The 19,307-nt window shown below is 34.4% G+C and overlaps 1 protein-coding gene across 1 annotated transcript in view; it reads right to left on the bottom strand.

Moving 5' to 3' along the window:
* Positions 1–19,307, bottom strand: part of NUP155 (nucleoporin 155) — a 50,308-nt gene that overhangs the window by 1,479 nt on the left and 29,522 nt on the right. The window contains exons 20-33 of the mRNA XM_033110720.1: positions 19,106–19,221; positions 16,708–16,805; positions 14,374–14,504; positions 11,849–12,040; positions 11,044–11,182; positions 10,192–10,327; positions 9,357–9,510; positions 9,040–9,144; positions 8,297–8,451; positions 5,299–5,428; positions 3,887–4,000; positions 3,080–3,200; positions 2,509–2,619; positions 360–496 (exon numbers count right to left, since the gene is read on the bottom strand). Of these exons, the coding sequence (XP_032966611.1) occupies positions 360–496; positions 2,509–2,619; positions 3,080–3,200; positions 3,887–4,000; positions 5,299–5,428; positions 8,297–8,451; positions 9,040–9,144; positions 9,357–9,510; positions 10,192–10,327; positions 11,044–11,182; positions 11,849–12,040; positions 14,374–14,504; positions 16,708–16,805; positions 19,106–19,221 (1,839 nt within the window). The remainder of the gene's footprint in view (positions 1–359; positions 497–2,508; positions 2,620–3,079; positions 3,201–3,886; positions 4,001–5,298; positions 5,429–8,296; positions 8,452–9,039; positions 9,145–9,356; positions 9,511–10,191; positions 10,328–11,043; positions 11,183–11,848; positions 12,041–14,373; positions 14,505–16,707; positions 16,806–19,105; positions 19,222–19,307) is intronic.

A 19,307-nucleotide genomic window follows, 5' to 3' on the forward strand; every position in this document is an offset into this window, starting at 1 on the left:
TATGGTGAGAAAAATCTTTAAACAATGATATTGGAGATGAGGTTACAGTGAATAGTTATTTTGCTCTTTTCAAAGTACATGATTCTTAATGTAATGTGTTTAGCCTATACAACCAAGAATAAAGTATATATTATGTTTATTAATATTAAAAAGTAATATTTAACTTTTATCATGAGATACAGCAAAGCCACTCTCATTGATTTTAAAAGTCTGAATTATGATTTCTGATACTAAATCAACGAAGCAAATTTCTCAGGTATCAGACAATGAGATATTTATAAATATGTAATCAGAATACGCCACCCCCATATCTAGAAAAAGTTAACTAAATAAATTATTTTATTTAATATTGTCCTTACCCGTGACTTGAACAAATGATCATATACTTCCAGCAGTCTAGGTAATGACACTCCAATTTCATTCATTGTCTGTATTACAAATCCCACGTCCCAGTTCAAAGCACAAACTTGCTGCTCTAAGAACTGCACAATAAAATCTGGGGAGGGAAAAGGATCGGAAATTAGGATTGTTAACTACTACGTTTTCCCCCCCAGCTTTATTGTTGAGATATAACTGACATATAACATTGTTTAAGTTTAAGGTGTACAATATGATGATTTGATACATATATACTGCAAACCGTTTAGCAGAATAAGGTTAACACATACATCACCTCATATAATTACTATTTTTTTGTTGTTGTAAGATTGTTAACTCTTTTTTTGGGGGGGGCGGGGGATTGTTAACTCTTGATACTATAAAGTAGGCCTTATTCATAAATGAGCAGTTCCTAGGGGAAATCCTTTAAAAAACAGTTTTCTAAAAAATTTTTTTAAATAAAAATAAGACATATACTAGAATCGGCATATCTACAGAGACGGATAGTAGATTAGTGGTTACCTAGGACCAGAGGGTGGGAAGGAGTTGGAAGTGACTGCTACATGGTTTCTTTCTTGAGTGATAAATATGGTCTAAGTTTAACTGTGGTCATGCTTGCAAAACTGTGAATATGCTAAAACTACTGAATTATACACTTTAAAACTATTAGGGAAAAAACTACGCTTTAGTGAATTTGGAAAATACAGAAAGGTACAAGAAAATAGAGACCACTCACAATCCCACGACTGGAGAGAACCCACTGATAATATCTCTGTAATATATTGATATACTATTTTCTCAATTTAACAGCTTTTCAGAAAAGGCGACTGCATCCTGATTTTAGAAATATTAAATGTTTTAGAAATGCTGTTACCTCCCTCCAGATTCATGTAAATTGCTTATTTTGATGGTTTTAATATGCTATCCCATTTTCACTTTTTACTATCTGCCACATCATAAATAAGATCATAACAGGAACACTCAAATTCATATTTATGATACCTGAAATCTGAGAATGACCAATGTGATTATCTATGGGTAAGAAGAATCACTGAAAAAGCTGCCACTAAACCTACATCTCCCCTAGAATTTACCCTACAAAGATTATGGATAGGTAATAAAAATTCTAAAAACTCTAAATTTGTTCTAATTTGAAATCCCCTGGAGCTTGTTTGCCATTGAGAGACTGCTAGAAAAAAGAAGGCGTCTTCTATCCTAAACGTCACTGGGCACAGAATTAAAAATCTAAGTCAAAGCAAAAATATCCTCAAAAGGGATTGTGTAGAATGTGGCCTTTTACTATTAAAATTGTCAAGTTTCGTGTGTGTGTGTGTGTGTGTGTTTTGCTCCTTATTTTTTTAGTCAATGAAATGGCATAGCAGTTAATGCTGTACTTATAAGAAATAAGGATATGATTATAATAATTTTATTTCTTACCATGTCCAGGGAAAAAATAGTAAATCACAGATGGTCTGTGAACAAGTCTGTATCCTCATTTATAAAAAGCAATTTAATGTTACGTTACATTCATTCTCGTACTTCTCAACATCTTTCAAAACCACAAAGTGATTAACATTCTACTTTATGAAAATTTATTTATGTCGATTCTATTGTTTTACAAGTGAAGAAAACATAACAGGTTGGGAAATGGTTCATAATAATTAGTCACCTACATAACAATTAGTCAGCATATTTGGTTAAGACAATGGTTCAAAAATTACATTTTTAATACAACTACTCACTATTTTAAAGAAAAATATGCTCTCAATATAGTAAGAGCAGTTGAATCAATCAGATTTCCCATTCACAAAAACGTCAGCCATTTTTGTTTTCTCTTTACAAATCTGTAGAGGGTTACCAACAATATAACCACTATGGTCTATTAGTCAACACTATCTCAACACATATATAAACTTGGAAGGTCAGTAAAAGGAAGTCCCATCCCCAACTATTCATCAACAAATTATGCTATTCTTTGGAGGTCTTTCTGGTGAGGTAGAATTAAACTCTCAACTAAATAGAAACAAAGAAACGATTTCACTCTAAATACCATTATTTTTCCATGTCTGTGAAGAAAATCATCGAAAGGAAAAAAAAAATCCCAGGACAGCACCTGAGGTTACTGCTTACCTAAAGGAAAGAAGCGAGGTGTGCCAGCATAAATTTTGCCATGAAGCACAATCTTCAGACTAAGAGCATGCATTCTATCTGAAGAGCTCGATGTCACACTTTCATTCAATTCTGTAAGAAAGAGGCATGTCTGTAGAAATATTTTTTAATGTGAAGTGTTTAAATTGGCTCTTTTATTGTTTCAACGTATAAAATACTCTAGAACTGATATTACATTAATAGAATGAGCAGATTCTCTGTTGTTAGTTTGATATACTCTCTTATGTTACCAGGGCCCTGGTTGTGAGATTCTGAGAGAAATGTCTGAGTCTCCCTTATTAAGTAGCACAAACCACAAAAAATGACACACACTGAGAGTCTTCTCCAAAAGTCACTGGGATCCTTCTCTAGAGGACCACCCTCCAACATATCCAGGTAATACTCCATGACCCTCTACTTATACACATACAATTTTCTATTTATACACATACAATTTTCATGGGTCCTAGAAATATGAGCCACTGGCAGTTTGGATTCTTTTACCAAGTCACTAAATAATATGTACTAAACATACTTATAAGTGGACACTTACCTTTCTCTATGATATCTTGCCAAAGTGTCTGCACCAATATAGGGTCTGAATAACCGGCACAATGAATTATTGCAAGTTTACACTCTGCGAGTTTAAATGGGTCAGCAAATTCCCCATAAAGCTGTGAGAGAAAAATGCCAACATTATACAGCCAACCAGAAGTCCAAAAATTAATAGTGAAACACTATCTGAAAATAAAAGCTAAAGATTTTATTAAGTTTCCTAAAACATGATATAAAGATGTGATAACGTAGAGCTGGTTATAACTCTTGATTAAAAGTGGTGAATAAATGGTAAATATGTTCAAATAGATTGCAGTATGTGTGCATTTTTTCTTTCTTGGCTGGGAGATGTTGCAATGCCTTTTACACTTGGTGTTGTCTAAAGTAGGGTTTGAAGAATAATGGAAATAATGATAAATCTTGGTTAAGGGTACTGAAGCCAAGTCCAAAAATAACTGAAGAAGGAATTGCTCAGAAGGGTACAGAGGCTTGGAGAGTTATGCAAAGATACTACTTTTTCAAGACGAGAAGCAACGCAATAAAATAGCTGGCAGGAGTTTCAACAAAGCCCCATGTGAGGCTGATACATTCTTGATAACTACTGGCCTAGAAAGAGAAACAGCTCTTTCTAAGAGTCAGGTACCACAGCAGTGATTTGTCAGCCCAGTGACCTGCTGTCAAGGATTGTTTATCTTATTTTATGGGTAGGTTAATCTTTTCCATGAAACAAAAAGTAAAATGCAGAAGAAACAAAGAACTTGTAGATATTAGGTGACTGCTTGACTGCTATAGGGATTTTTTATACCTTAGTTATGTCCATTAGCTCAGAATCCAGCTGAGAAATTGCATCCTGTACAGAAGAATGATGGGAATATTGCCTTTGTAGTGTCTCTTGTATCTGAAGTTGGATCCTAGCAACCTGGTTGGGACAGAAAAAAGGAAGTCTTCATTTCTTTTTGAAAAATTAACAGGTACTCAAAGAAATAGGTCCTGGTATATCTCACTTAAAAATAATGTGTAAATAAAGACTTCTATCATAATAGACTAGCAACTCTTCATCGCACCAAAAAAGATTTTACACCAAGTGTGTTGAGGCAGAGTCTTTGCTGCCCATCAGTGCCCATTCCTCCTTAGACTGGAGCCAGATAAATGGCTAAACCATACTTCCCAGCCTCCTTTGCAGGGAGGTATGGACATAAGACTAGTTCTCTGCAAAGGAACATGAGTGGAAGTAAAGTATGTCATTTCAGAACTAAAGTTTTTAAGAGTGAAAGTGCTTCTTATATGCTCTTCTTTCCCTTCCTCCCTCCGACTAAAGAAAAAGATAAAGCCATTTGTAATGGTAGAGCCAGAAAATGTAACTTGGATCCCAAAATCAACCACGTGGAAGAAAGCGACCTGCCAACTAAGAACACCCACTCTGGATTTTTGTGAATGAGAAGTTAAGTTTTTGTATTTGGACCATTATACAATTTTTGAATCTCTTCGTTAAGGCAATTTAGCCCACTATACTTCATACATCTACTTATTAGCTTCAAGAATAAATGGTGAGGGGTGGACAGGTGGCTCAGTTGGTTAGAGCGCGAGCTCTGGGCAATGGGGCTGCGCCCTCTGCAACTAGAATGAAGTCAATGAGCTGCCGCTCAGCTCTGGGGTGGCCAGATGGCTCAGTTGGTTGGAGCGTGGGCTCTCAACCACAAGGTTGCCGGTTAGTTGCAGAGGGTGGAGCCCACCATCCCTTGCGCGAGTCAAGGAGTCCACCTTCTGCAACTAACAATGGCAACTGGACCTGGAGCTAAGCCCTCCACAACTAAAATTGAAAGGACAATAACTTGACTTGGAAAAGTCTCGGAAATACACACTATTCTCCAATAAAGTCCTGTTCCCCTTCCCCAAAAAAATCTTAGAAAAAAAAAATGTGAATGTAATATAATCTGCTTCATGTTGCAACAGTGGGAAAAACCTTTAGAAGTGCCATAAAGAAAGCTTTTAAATTACAGCAACGTCCTTTGACCCAAAAGGCTGTATCCTTAAAATGTTTTAAAAGATTTATAACTAAATATGAAAATAAATTAAATAAATAAAGGCAGAAGATACTAAATTAATAATACTGACTGCTATAGATAGACCTATCATTTACTAGGGGAGGAAGAGAAAGTAAAATAACGTGTGGCTACTACTCAGTGTGGGCAAAGCTTAAGTATCTTTAGCACTTACTTCCATTTTTTCTTCCAATTCATGAAGGAATTCACCATCTGCAGCTATTGATGAAATGGCAGTGGAACTTTTGGCACTAAGAATGGCTCGAGCAATGTACTCTAGTCGCTGCTGAAGTGAAATTTCTGTGCTGCGGGAAAAAATATGTATTTTTATTTATATGAATTCTTAAGGATCCAAGATACAAACATATCAATTATGATGTGCTATTTGAACACAAAACACTATCTGAAACTTGAAAAAATTACTAGAGGATTTCTAATAAAAGAGACCCACGATTTAAAGCAACAAATAAAGAAACACTTATATTTGTGTCCAAAAAAGTAACTTCCAACTTTAAAATTTTAGTTCAGGATATTAAAATTTTGATTCTTTAAAATATTAAGGACAACATTCTTTATGGCTCCTCATATTCTTCACATCTCTGCCTTAATATGGCTAATACTACATTTCATCTTCCGCAGAGCCACCAGAGTGACTACTTAAAAATAAGTTAGATGTCACATGCTTTCTTAAAAATCCTCCAATAGCCTTCAACTACTCCTTCCCCTCTTTCCCCTCTCTCCCTGGCTCACTCTCTCTAACCCCAAGGGCTTTCTTTCTTGTATCCCAACCATGATAAACTTATACTTGATTCAGTGCCTCTGCACAGATTCTTTTTCCTTGTGCTTGGATCACTTTTCCTCCATTTCTTTACATAGACGCCTATTGTTATTTCAGACTCAATTTTAATCATAATTTGTCTGAGGCTTTTTCTGACCACTCCTAAAAAAAGCAGATGCCCAACCCCCAGGCACTCTCGACTACATTATACTATTTTTACTGTATTTCTAGAAGCTGAACTTAATTGTCTGTGGTCTTTCCCCCCTGGAGTGAGTGGGGATAGTGTCTATCTTGTTCACTGCTCCTTGCTGCATGCCTTCAACATCAGTGGTGCTCAAAATCTATTTGCTGGTGGACGGACTGATGGCGTCAGAAAGTTCCAAGCCTGTATTCACCTCATGGTGTCCAGCTTCAGTTCATTCAAGTCCCCTAACTCTATCAGACCTGGCTTTGACATTATAAAGCACTTTGGAATTAAAAACAAACTAACTCATTTAGTTGTTGGCAACCTCTCAGATCAACCAGCATTAAATGGAACTTCTAATATACCAATTAATTCCAATACGAAATCAGAAAACACTGGCTTTCTTTTACTTTCAGAGAAAGTCTTAAACTTTCCTTCTATATAGCTATGGCTCCTACATTTTCCCCTTCCAAAAACAACCAAAAGACAAGAAAAGAATTAACTCCTTTCTTTACAAGTATAGTAGTATGTCATAGTCAATTAGCACTGATCATCTCTGAAGGTTATACATAAAGGACTGTACATTTTAGGAGCCTTGTTTCTAAAAGGGCTTTCCTTTCTCCTCTCTTAAAAAAAAAATCTCTTGAACAAAACATTTTAAAAGTGAGTAACATTTATTTCCAAATTATTTAATATGGAACATTCTATAGCTGGCAATTTATTCGGTGTACCCTATATATGCAAAAATAACGTGAGAGAGTAACATAATAGGTGGAAAATATTTTATTGTGGGGAGAGATGGTCAGCTGAAAGCTAAAGAGTGGATGGACAGGGTATCTCACATGAGGAAATTAGGTCTGGCGGGTGTGTGTGTGTGTGTGTGTGTGTGTTAAATATGGATAATGGGTGTTCTTAGAGGTTAGCGAGTTTCTGAATATTTTATAACAAAAATTTAATAATTGCTATAACAAGGGAAAAGGTTAATAAATATTCAAGGAAAGGCAATTAAGAGCCACTCTAAATTTTTGAATAAATAGCATGATAAAAATGGGTGACAAAAATTTATATGGTAATGGTATACAGGATGATCAAAAACGAATGACAGGAGTAGTTCAGAAATGAGAGTGAGGACCTGGATGAGGACAGTCCACATGTACCTCCAGCAGAGTGCAGTACGTAAAAGACAAACGCTGGATAAAAAAATGAACTGTATAACCTTAAGATACAGAGCTACACTGAATTAAATATTTAACAATGCTGGCAATTCTTAATTACACAAACTATAAATTAACAAAGGCCTTTTCTAGAAACTGCCTTTTAGGCCTTTAATAACTTAAATTCCTTTCCTTTCCTTTTACTAAATCAAAAACAAAGAAATTAAAGTCACATATATATGTGATCTTCTGTATGTAACGGGAACTTATAAAAATCAAGTGACTATATGACCAAAAAGGGCAAAATACCAACAAGCCTTGGGTCCACATGTGCCATAAATTCCCCCGATCAGTGCGCTGCGTGCACATCCATACCACACTTGCTTTTAGCCACATCCGGACTCTAAGCTACCATTCTCACTAACTTCATTTAATAACAGCTCTGCCTCAGCAATCTCATCTTCCTAACTGAACTGATCTCCAGTTTTTAGAAATAGCACTTGTATTATTTTGGCAACAAAACTTTCAAATGCAAATAGAGGGTCCAATTAATAATCTGTCCCAGATTTTATTAAATTGTTTTTTGATAAGATAACCTAATGAGAAATTACAATGCTTTCTTTAACGGAATTCTTAATAATCCTCTAAGATCTTTTCAGTAATTTAAACCAATGTCAGAGTACAGAAAATTAGTCTGGAAGTAGTAAAACATTTAAAATCACAAAGTCTTTAAGAAGTAGGTTTTGTCCTTTTAAAAATAGTAATTAATTGCCGTTAGTAAGAAGAATCTAAAGACATACTTTAGAGAAAAGGATTTAGAAGATAGTTTGAATAGAAAGGGTCTTAGGTATTCTTTTAGTATCTCCTACATATTATTAAAAACAAAACAAAAAGAAAAAGAGAAAACTGTAAACTTCAGGTAAATCCAAGTAAAAGCATAAAAATTCTACATATGTAAAAGACCTGAATGAGGTTTTGTTTAAATTCTGAAATCTGAACGTAACTAGATACAACTAGGTTATGAATCATTCTTCACAGTGAGATTATTATGCCATACCTATGCATGTCTGCCAATTTGGACAGGACACGAGCAGCATTACTAAAACTTCTGTTCTTCTCATAATACCTCCAGAGTAAATCCATATAACGAACTTTGTTTTGATCAACTTTGGCCATTCGGACTAGATGTGGCTCCAGAAATGGAGAAGCAATCTGGAAATTGTACAGTTAGAAACATTTTCCCACCACTCACTTGCTCTTCATATAGTAAATATAACATTTTAAAGACAGGTGTGCCTTGTTTTATGAATACATAAGCAAAATTATAATCTGACAATAGGTAAAAGAGAGGGAAATTTTTCTCATAAATGATAGTTTTACCACAATTAACGAAAGAGTTGCTATGATAGTTGCATTAGGCTGATAATAATTTATTATTGTCCAATTACAAATCTTTTAATAAACCCTGAGAACACAACTATTGATTCCTAGACTCTGAGCTCAAAGGCATCCTTGAAAAAAATCAAATGCCATGTGTTCATATTACAAACTGAGAAACACTGAGACTCAGGGTAGTGAAAAGACATGTGAAGTCACATAGTGACTTAATGGTAGACCTAAAACCAAGTTCGGGTCTCCTAACTCCTAATCCAGTACTTTCCACCCCGTAACAAACTATGCATGCCCATCATGTGATAAATACCAAGAAACTTAGCGCAATGGTCTACTTTGCCCACCAGGAAAAGATATTACATTACTCATATGTATTAACAGGACTGGAATAAAAAAACCATTTTTTACCTGTAGCAATTTATCTGCAAGGTCAGCTTGTATTAGCCAATTATAAAGGGCAATACTAAAGAGTTCATCTTTGGATCGTTGAGATAATTTAAGCATTTGTTCAAACTAAAATAAAGAAAACAGTAAAAATTAGCACAGTTAAAAGCTCTGTTGCTCGTCATCACGAACCTTTAGCCTTACCCTGGTAAGACATTAAGATTCCTTAAGTGGTAAGTTCTAAGAGCTACTACTTCTCCCAAGATGCTTATGCCATCACTATCACAGAGAACGTCTAAACACAATGTATTTTCAGAATGAAAATGTGCTATGCCCCTCACATGATGTCCTGCTTCTTCATTACTCAGCATATTGGGATCAGATGACAGCACTGGAGGCCCAGGTTTTTTGGGTACACTGGGAGACTGAGGAGCAGCCTTACTCTGATTTACCAGTTCTTGAAGTGTATCTGTAATGCACTTGTAACTATTTAATCTGAAAAAGAATGGAAAAGGAGCAATTACATTAATTAGACAGCAACTGATTTATCTAATTTTAAATACACACAAGAATTTAAAAAGACTATTTTGGAGAATACATATACGCACATATTTGGTATTAAAAATAGTAGAAATCATATACTTTTTAAATAGGTTTGAGAAGTGTTTGGTTAAACATAAAAGGGTAAAGTCATAAAAGTGAATGTATTAACAAAAACCATGTCTTAGATAGGTTTCATATTTCCTTTATGGACATACACTTTTTCTTTGATAATCTCTACCAATTTTTGAACATTTAAAAATTGTCCTTTAAAATAAAATACTAATGTTCACCCACAACCAGAAATGGGGTAGGGGGGAAGCAAGTGTTGTTTCCAAGTAGGTTATGTCATTTAAAATTGACCTTAATGAAGTATCAGAAAAAGCCACAGGAGCAAGTTTAAAAACACCTATAAGTTCTTAAGAATTTTCACCAGACTCAAGTTTTATCCTTAGGCAAGGAATTATTATCCAGTTCAGGCCTTTGATAAAACAAGTCATTTTAAAGTGAAAGCATAATTCAGTTGTATAAGGGTTGCACTTGAAATACTATTTCCCTAATACTGTCAATCAAACTTTACACAAAGAAAAGTCTGTATCCATAAAGTCAACAGTCTGCTACGGTAATAAAACTCGCCTGTCTTGGAAAGACTGAAGTCCCACAATGTCTTCTTCTGGTTCTCCATGTTTATAGAAATGAAGCCCAAGACCCTGAGGATCTTTTTTCTCTGCAGCAGTAAGAGAGAGCTCAACCACACCCTCATAAAATCGCACTAATGGGAAAAAAAAGGACAAAGGCTTAAGGCGTATTATTACACTGGATACATCTTTCCTTGGCTGGCTTATACAAATACTGATCAAGATGATCATGCTTCTGCTGCATATTAGTCACCCTGGTGACAATATCATATAAAATATTTCTGATGAAGTCTACCAAAGAACAAGATCATCAAAGAATGAGATCCTAACATGCCTAAAAGGCAACTGCTAAATATATTTTCTGCATTGGAAAAAAACTTTTGTATTTAAAAATAACAAAAAGGAGGGTTTCAGTTTATTGTTGAAAAAAATCTTGGGATTCAAAACTACCTTTGCTAACAGTTATTACTTTTACATTATGTTAGATTTTATTTAATTTTAAAGAGAGCAGGCAGGTAATATTTTAAGAACTAACCAAAAAATTTTAAGCATCTTAAATGTAACCCAGAAAGCAATTTAATACAGATGTAGTTTAACTGGATAAAGACTGAAACGCCAATATTAAAAAGTTACGTATTTGATGATATAAAAAGAGCATTATAGCTTTTGCAGGGGTCAGTGCAGTCACCACAAACTAAAACACAAGGAATGAATTTCCTATGTTGCATCATGTGGGCCACTGAAGTTGAAGGAAGATTTGCCTTTTGGAAGAGGTTCTTTATCACTAACTTATTTTAGTCACAGTCATTTGTCCTCTTAAAGAAGATATGAAGATCATTTTGTTTTTCACCTTGTCTATACTGAGCACAAACATTAGAAAGGTCAACTTGATTGCTGATTTTTTGATACTCCTTTAATGACTCCCTTAACATTCTTTCCTTTTCAATCTTATTTTGAACTTGTCGGGAACGCTGGAGAAGCTCATTTGCCTAGAAACAGAGATGACAAGAACTTAAAGAGATATAAAATCAAGCACATCGATGGTGCTGTCAACATAAGTTTTACTCTATGTCTAAATTTGCATCTGGTTTATTATAATCAATAATAAAAACAACTCTACAAACTTACTTCTTCTTAATTTTAGGCAGAAAAGTTTTTGACCAAAAAATCCTAGCTATTCTTAATTCCTCTCACAAGTATGTTAAGCAAGATAGCTTTTGACTGGTAAATCTCTTGCCTAGTCAATACATTACTGGTCAGCAGGCAGTCCACGTGATACTGATTTTTTAAATTATTTCCACCTGTAGGAAAGGATCAATAAAAATTGCCCAATTAACTCTAATTTATTACAGATTTAATTTAGGTTTAGTGATCGTCCTTAATTCTAAGGAGAGGTATAAATATGGCCTAGAAATACTATCAAAGATTCTTTACAAAAAACTTAAATACGTATGGATTTTAATAAATCATGAAAAAAACCCATGTATTCCAACCCCATTCTTACACAGATGAGCAACTGAGGACAGGAGAGGTTAAGAAACCTATGAAGGTCATGTATTAAGTAAAAGAAGATGGTTCCTGATTCCAATTCTAGTGCACTATTCATACCATGAGACCTGTAAGAAACACTGAAAACAGGTAACAAAGCATCGTACCTTAGAACAAACTGCATCATCAGTGCTATACAGAAGCGGGCAGATATCCTGTAAATGTAAACTAATGCCATCAACAGCAGCATTATCTCTGATGTAGCAGTTGATCAGAGAAGAAATTAATGCCCCAGTCAGTTCTTTGTCCCGGATTACCAGATCTTTAAAGGTGGTGATTTTCAACTGCTCTTGAAATTCCTAGGAGTATAAAAGAGAATCCTTTCTTCTGTCAAATATATAGGAATATCATATTTCCACACAGATCGAAATTTCTTTAATAACTTAACCAAAATATTAATAGACTTTTATAATTCAAAAGAGAAAATATACTAAAACTATACAAACTAACACATTTTTGGAACTTACATAGAATCATACAGAATTGGAAAAGGGAAGTTTAGTCCACATGTCACTTTACAAATGAGGAAAGTAAAGACCAGGCAGCGCCAAAATTAGAGCCGGGTCTCCTGACTTCAGATATAATCAGGAAAGAGCAATCACTTAGCTACATTAAAAAATCTTGGGCTTACATTCATTACTTTTCCTAATAATGTTAGAATTCTATCATTCAAGGCCTTCTAACATTGGAGTTTAATCTCATTTTGAACAAATTTGCTTGTTAAACTAGAGGTCTAAATTATTGAGGTGATTAATACTAGAGTAATTTTCTGTTTATAGAGATTTGACTATTTTATCCGTTTTTCAACAAACATACAATCAATGTTCAAATTTTTAGACCAGTATTTAATTTGTATTCCTTGAGCACAAGATTCATGACGCAAGGAACAAAATTTTGAAGATGGATCACAAAAAAAAAAAAACCAACTATGTTAAATATTTACCTACATTATAAAACATTCTATCCGGCATAAAAAAGTTTTCATAATTAAATATTAGCTTGAGATTTTTTAAATTTATTTTTTAAAGTATATGTTTGAAATAAATAAAACCACCAACAAACAATTCTTTGGACATTACTGGAAAGAACTAGGGGAATGCCTTTTAACTTTGAAAATTGTACTCAAAAGTTAAGAATTAAACATTTCAGGTTAACAAAATAGCCCAAAAGGACAAGGGAAAATTATTTTTATAGAATTGCAGTTAATAAACATGGAAGACATCAGATTTAAAAAATTATTGTTTTGTAATACTTAATGAAATAACTCATTCAGGCAATGACTATCAATGGATGATGAAAGTCTGATGGAGAATTTCACAATGGCAGGATTGAATTTACCATTTGAATCTAGCAATCAATCTTAGTATCACTAAAAGTGGGACAGTCAAGTCTTGTGTGTCACCTAATACAGTCTGACACACAAACCACTACCTATGAAGTATTTTAACCTTCCTTAAAGAAATACCTTCCTGAACTTTTTTAACCTTCCTGAACTTTCAAGCTTCTGTAGACTTAACTTCCATTTTACAGAAAATGCAGGAAATAAAGGAATCAGTTTACTACAAGGAAGGTAAAAACAACCTCAGAATGTTGGACATTCCACAGGATAGATGACCCAATATTTACAAGGCAATAGCAAGGAAAAAATAGGTAATTGCTCTAAACTGAAAGAGATTTAAGAGAAAAAAACAATCCAATTCAATAACTGAACCATCTCTTTAGACTGTGATTTGAATAAACTAATCTGTGAAAAGATATTTTTAAGACAGAGAAATTTCATTATTTTAGATGCTACCAAAGAATTACTATTAATATTGCTGAATGTGATAATGACGTTGTTATTCAAGGAAATGTCCATCTTTTTTTTTTAAGACATACATACTAAAGTATGTAGGAATGAAATGACATGATGTCTGGATCTACTTTAAAATAATTCATTAAAGAAAAAGCAAAAAGAGGACAGATTAAGCCACGTTGGTAAAATCTTGAAAATGCTGAATACCAGTAGAGTGTGTCTGGGGATTATTTATATAGTATTGGCTCTATTTTCCGGTATGGTCAGAAATGCTCTTGATAAGTAACAGGTAGGAATATAGTCCCCCCAAATAACCTGTCTAGTATTTAGATGCATGCAAATTATTCAAAAGGATTCAAATGAGAAATGCAAGATAAATATGAAGCATTCATTCCCACATTGTAAACATCTTTCTTTGAAATAGGAATGTTTAATTAAGGTTAGTGGACTCCTTGAAGTCACATGCAAAATTTTTGTGTACATGTTTGTATGCATTCTTTGAGGGTGAGGAGAGGGAGTTTGATCAGATTCCCAAAGAGATCTGTAGCCCAAATAAAGGTTACAATACACTGTTTTAAAAGAATATTTTTGGTAAAGTAAAATTTCATTCACATACCACTCTCACAGCTCTCATATACTGGAAAAACTTGTGGCTCTGAAAAAGTGAATCCCTCAATCTCCAGAGCAAGTTTTCTTACATATTACCTTTACCATAACCTCAATGCTTCCCAAAATAACCCCTCCCCCAAATCAAAGTGTAAGATTAAAGATCACTCAAAAGAAAACAAACTAAGCATAGTAGTAACAATGTGGACTTAAGGGAAAGAAATATCCTACCTTCTGAAGTTCTCCTACAATGACAGTGAACTGATGTTCACAAAGAAGTTTCCATAAAGCCAGAGCCTGGTATGATTTTCGAACCAATTGTTGGATTGCCTGAAGTGAAACCTTTTCACTCAGTTGAGCCTCTAATTACAAAATACAATTAGTGAAGTTTGATAAAATGATACAGGTTAAGTTGTTTTATTTCATGTAAAACAATACTTTATTTCAAATGAAAACAACTGTAGTTAAGGCTGAAATCCTTATTGTTCTCCTCCCTTCCCCCCTCCATCATAGACAACATGATCATGAGTTGCTGAATTCATGTTTTTATCGTCTCACTATACATACATGTGTGTTTGGTGTGTGTATAGGCACATAAATAAAAATATTACTGTTTTTAAATAATTTACACCATTGCTTTTTCTATTCAGTTATATTTTCACAGGCTATCCATATGGACAAATATAAATCTAATTCATTAAATTGTTGAGTGTTCCATCATGTAAGAATACTACACCACAATTAGGCGAACCGTCCACCTGAAGCACATTTATATTTTTTTCAGTTTTTCCACTAAAACAATAATGCAATAAATATCCTTAAAATAGGTCTCCTGGAAAGTACAGTCAGGTTTCTCTAGGACTGAGTTTCTTAAACCCTAGGTTAAGATGGACTGGTGAGTCACAAAATCAATTTGTTCAGTCCAGACAGCTTTTATTTTTCTTAAAGAGGAAATAAAATAAAAAAGGATAGAAATATTAGAGTGTAGAACAGAGAAAGTTATTTCCTAAAATTTTGTTTTAGTTGTATGTGTATGCTTTTAAACATCTGGGTCATAATTTAAAATGTATTCCTTACTGTGGGAAAAAAGTCTGAAAAGCTTGTTCTAGTATGTATACCTATAGGTGAAACTGCTGGCTCTGAGTATATCTGCCTTCTCAGCTTTTACCAGCTATGGCTATACTGCTTACAAAGTAGTCATTTCAGGGTATACTGCCAGCACTTTGAATGCTCCCATTTGTATAAATCCTTACCACTAATGCTTGGTACTGTCAGGCCTAAGGCCTTACTGAAGAACCATTAGCAGTACTGAAAGAATTTACAAAATAGTAAACAGAAAACTAGGGCCAGCAGGAAGGGAAGTAAGTACCTTGGGACAAAAGTAAATGGCTGGGTCTTAATCAGCAAAATCCCATCAGCTAGAATAATTGGTTCAAACAATAGAAGACAGAAGAACTTAAAAAAAAAAATGAATGACAGGCAAAATTTAAGAAGTAACTTATTATTCCAATTCATATCTGGAATAATTGATGATTTTGAGAACTTTTTAGTTTTCTTGTTCTTTTCTTAGTTGTTACTAGTATTTATAACAGACAAAAACACAATCAAAAACTTGATTCACATTTTTAACTCTATAAAATCGAAAAATAACTAGTGACAATGTAGAGAATCGGAACGCTTTGTGCACTACTGGTGGAAATGTAAAATGGTGCAGTTGCCATGGAAAATACTATGTCAGTTTCTCAAAAAAATTAAAGATTAAATTACCATATGATCCAGCAATTCCACTTCTGGGTATATAACAAAAGAACTGAAAACAGGGACTCAAATTTATATGTATTCCACATCATAGCAGGATTATTCACAATACCCAAAAGGTAGAGGCAATCCCATTGTCCACTGGGATGAATGGATAAACAAAATGTGGCATATACATACAATGGATTATTCAGTCTTAAATAAGGAATGAAATTCTGACGCGTGCTACTGCATAAACTTTGGAGACATTATGCTAAACGAAATAAACCAACCACGAGGACAAATATCGTATGATTCCACTTATAGGAGATACTTAGGGTAGTAAAATTCAGAGACAAGAAAAAAAAAAAGAATTGTGATTGTCAGCATCTGGGGGCAGAGTAAAATGAGGAGTTATTGTTTCACGGGTACAGAGTTTCAGTTTGGAAAGATGAAAAAAGTTCTACAGATGAATAATGGTGACGTTTGCACAACGTGATGTACTAAACGCCACTGAACTGCACACTTAAAAATGGTTACAGTGGTAAATTTTATGTTATATGTATATATTTTACAATTAAAAAACTCATTAGAAAAGGTGTCTATTATGTTTTCTGGTTGAAGGGAAAAAATGTATAGGCTGAAAATTATGGGAATACATGACATACATACTGTCCCATTTTCCCCAAAATCACACTGATGATATTTTAATAAAAAATATTTGTTACCACAAACTTATCTGTTTGATATGTTCATTGTTTTCTATTCAACTAATAAAACCCTTTATGGGGGTCATATACATTTAACCGACCAGAAACAATAATTTACCATGAAACTTCCTCTGTAACTCCTGTTGCATTTGCTGGGTATTTCCATTTTCAGGACGCATGAATCCAATCAGCCTCTGCTGCAGTTTGGCAGGAGTACTGAAATGGAAATTCCAGAATGTGTATTTGTCTTTCACATCTTTGTTGAGATATAGTTCATATACCATACAATTCAACCATTTAAAGTGTACAATTTAATTTTTTTAAATGTATTCATCGGGTTGTGCAATTATCACCACAATCTAATTTTAGAATATTTCCCCGTCCCCATTAGCAGTCAATCCCCATTTCTTCCTTTCTCCCACCTGTTCCCTAAGCAACCATTCATCTACTTTCTATATATATAAATTTGCCTGTTCTGAATATTTCATATAAATGAAATCCACTAGGGTGCCCCACTGTTATTATAACTCTTTTAATCCACTTGCAACTTTTTAATGGGTATAATCCATTTATACCCAGATGTAACTGGGTATAAATTTCCCTAAGATCTAATTATTAAAGGATGGAGAGAGCTAGTTGGCAAAGAATAAACAAAACAAACATCAAGTCTCATCTGGTTGGCCCTAGCATCCACGCACAGATTTCCTCTAGAGCTAAAACAAAGTCCATTAAATGCTGTGTGGTGTGGACACTGCTACAGTCTCCCAACTCACTTAAAAGAAACTGCAGCTTCACTGGTCTGTTCGGCCCACGAAGGGAGTATCTATCAGTTGACCTAATCACAGCTTCTTACCATATGCTGGGGCAAAACTATGCCTGGGAGTTTCATAAGAGCTTTGCTTGCATGGTAAGCTACTGAACAATGACCACAACTGCTAAGTGGATAGATCTAGAAAGACAGATCTATCTATACTAATGAACAAACATACTCATTTATAAACAGAGTCAGAAAAACATCACCAAATATATTTGTTAGCTTAGAAAAGAAAAACTATGCTAGGCAGTTGAAACCAGAGGAAAAATGAAGACTTGAAAAACAATTCCAGTTGTATTCTTAGTGAGATTTGAGATTCATAATACAAGTGCTAATTGCCATGAAAAAGGAAAAATTAGAAAATAAAAGCTCTTGGAATTAAACATATAATAGAAAGAAAAATATCAGAGATTGAACAAATGCTACATAAAACAGAATTAAATGACTGAGAACATCAACTCTAGGAATTCTGCAACCTACATAACACACATAGGAAGGAAGGAAGGAAGGAAGGAAGGAAGGAAGGAAGGAAGGAAGGAAGGAAGGAAGGAAGGAAGGAAGGAAGGAAAGAAGGAAAGAAGGAAGGAAAAAAGGAACTGTGGAAGAAAAGAAATTGAGGGTAGATTCAGGAGTCAATATGATTCTCCAAAGAAAATAGGGAAGATGCAATAATACAATAAATAAAAAGAAAATTCACCAAAGCTTAAGTCCTTAGGTCTAAATGCTCATCGAGAACATTTTATTCTCAACTCCCATTGAAAGAAGACATACCTAAAGACACTGGTGTATTTTCTGAATTATAGTAATAAAAAAAGCAAAAGCATAAAAATTTCAAAGTAAGCACAAGATTTAGAGAGGAAAGAAAATCAGAAAGGCAATGCATTTTTCCCATAGAACATTAAAATTTAGGGAAAAAATGGGAAGAAAATGTATATGATTTGTTCACCTGATGAACTGACAAATGAATCAAAGAACTCATCCACACTATAACATGCGAATCTTAAAAATACTATGCTAAGGGAAAGAAGCCAAAACAAAAGGCCACATATTGTATATTTCCAGTTATATAAAGATCCAGAACACGGCAGAATCATAGAGACAGGCAGATTAGTGGTTACCAAGAACTGTGGGAAGGGGAGCTAGGGAGTGCTGTGGACTGCGAGTTTGTGTCCCACCAAGTTCTTATGTTGAAGCCCTAATCCCCCAAAGTGATGGTGTTTAGAAGTAAGGCCTTCAGATGAGGTCATGAAGGTGGAACACCCCTGATGAGACTAGTACCTTTATAAGAAGATACCAGAGAGCTTGCTCTCTCATTTTCTCTCTGCCACGTAAGGATACAGAGAGACAGCAGCTGTCTGTAAACCAGGAAGGGGGTCCTCACCAGAACCCGACCGTACTGGCACCTTGATCTCAGACTTCCAGCCTCCAGGACTGAGAAGTAAATTTCTCTTGTTTTAGCCAGTCTATGGTATTTTTGTTACTAAGACAGGGAGTGATTGCTAATGGGTATAGAATTTCTTTTTGGTGTGATGAAAATATTCTGGAATTAGATAGTGGTGATGATTGCATAACCTTGTGAATATAGTAAAAACCACTGAACTGTATATTTTAAAAAGATGAATTTTATAATATGTGAATTGTATCTCGGCAAAAAAAAAGAAAAAGGAAAAAAACCGAGTAAATAAATCCCATTTATTCTTACTTTGGATTTCCTAGTGGTCCTCCTGTAAATTGGGAGTTTCTGTCTAGAAATTCTTGTAAGCCTTTTAGGTCTTGTAGCACTGACTCTAGCAGTTGGGAGGGAACACTGCTTTCAATCTGTAAGAAAGGAAGTATTTTCAAAAGTTTCAAAACAGTGAAAAGGTGTATATATAAAAAACGTAATCATACTCTGTATAACTATA

Source organism: Rhinolophus ferrumequinum, chromosome 7, assembly GCF_004115265.2.
Source record: "Rhinolophus ferrumequinum isolate MPI-CBG mRhiFer1 chromosome 7, mRhiFer1_v1.p, whole genome shotgun sequence".
NCBI lineage: Eukaryota > Metazoa > Chordata > Mammalia > Chiroptera > Rhinolophidae > Rhinolophus > Rhinolophus ferrumequinum.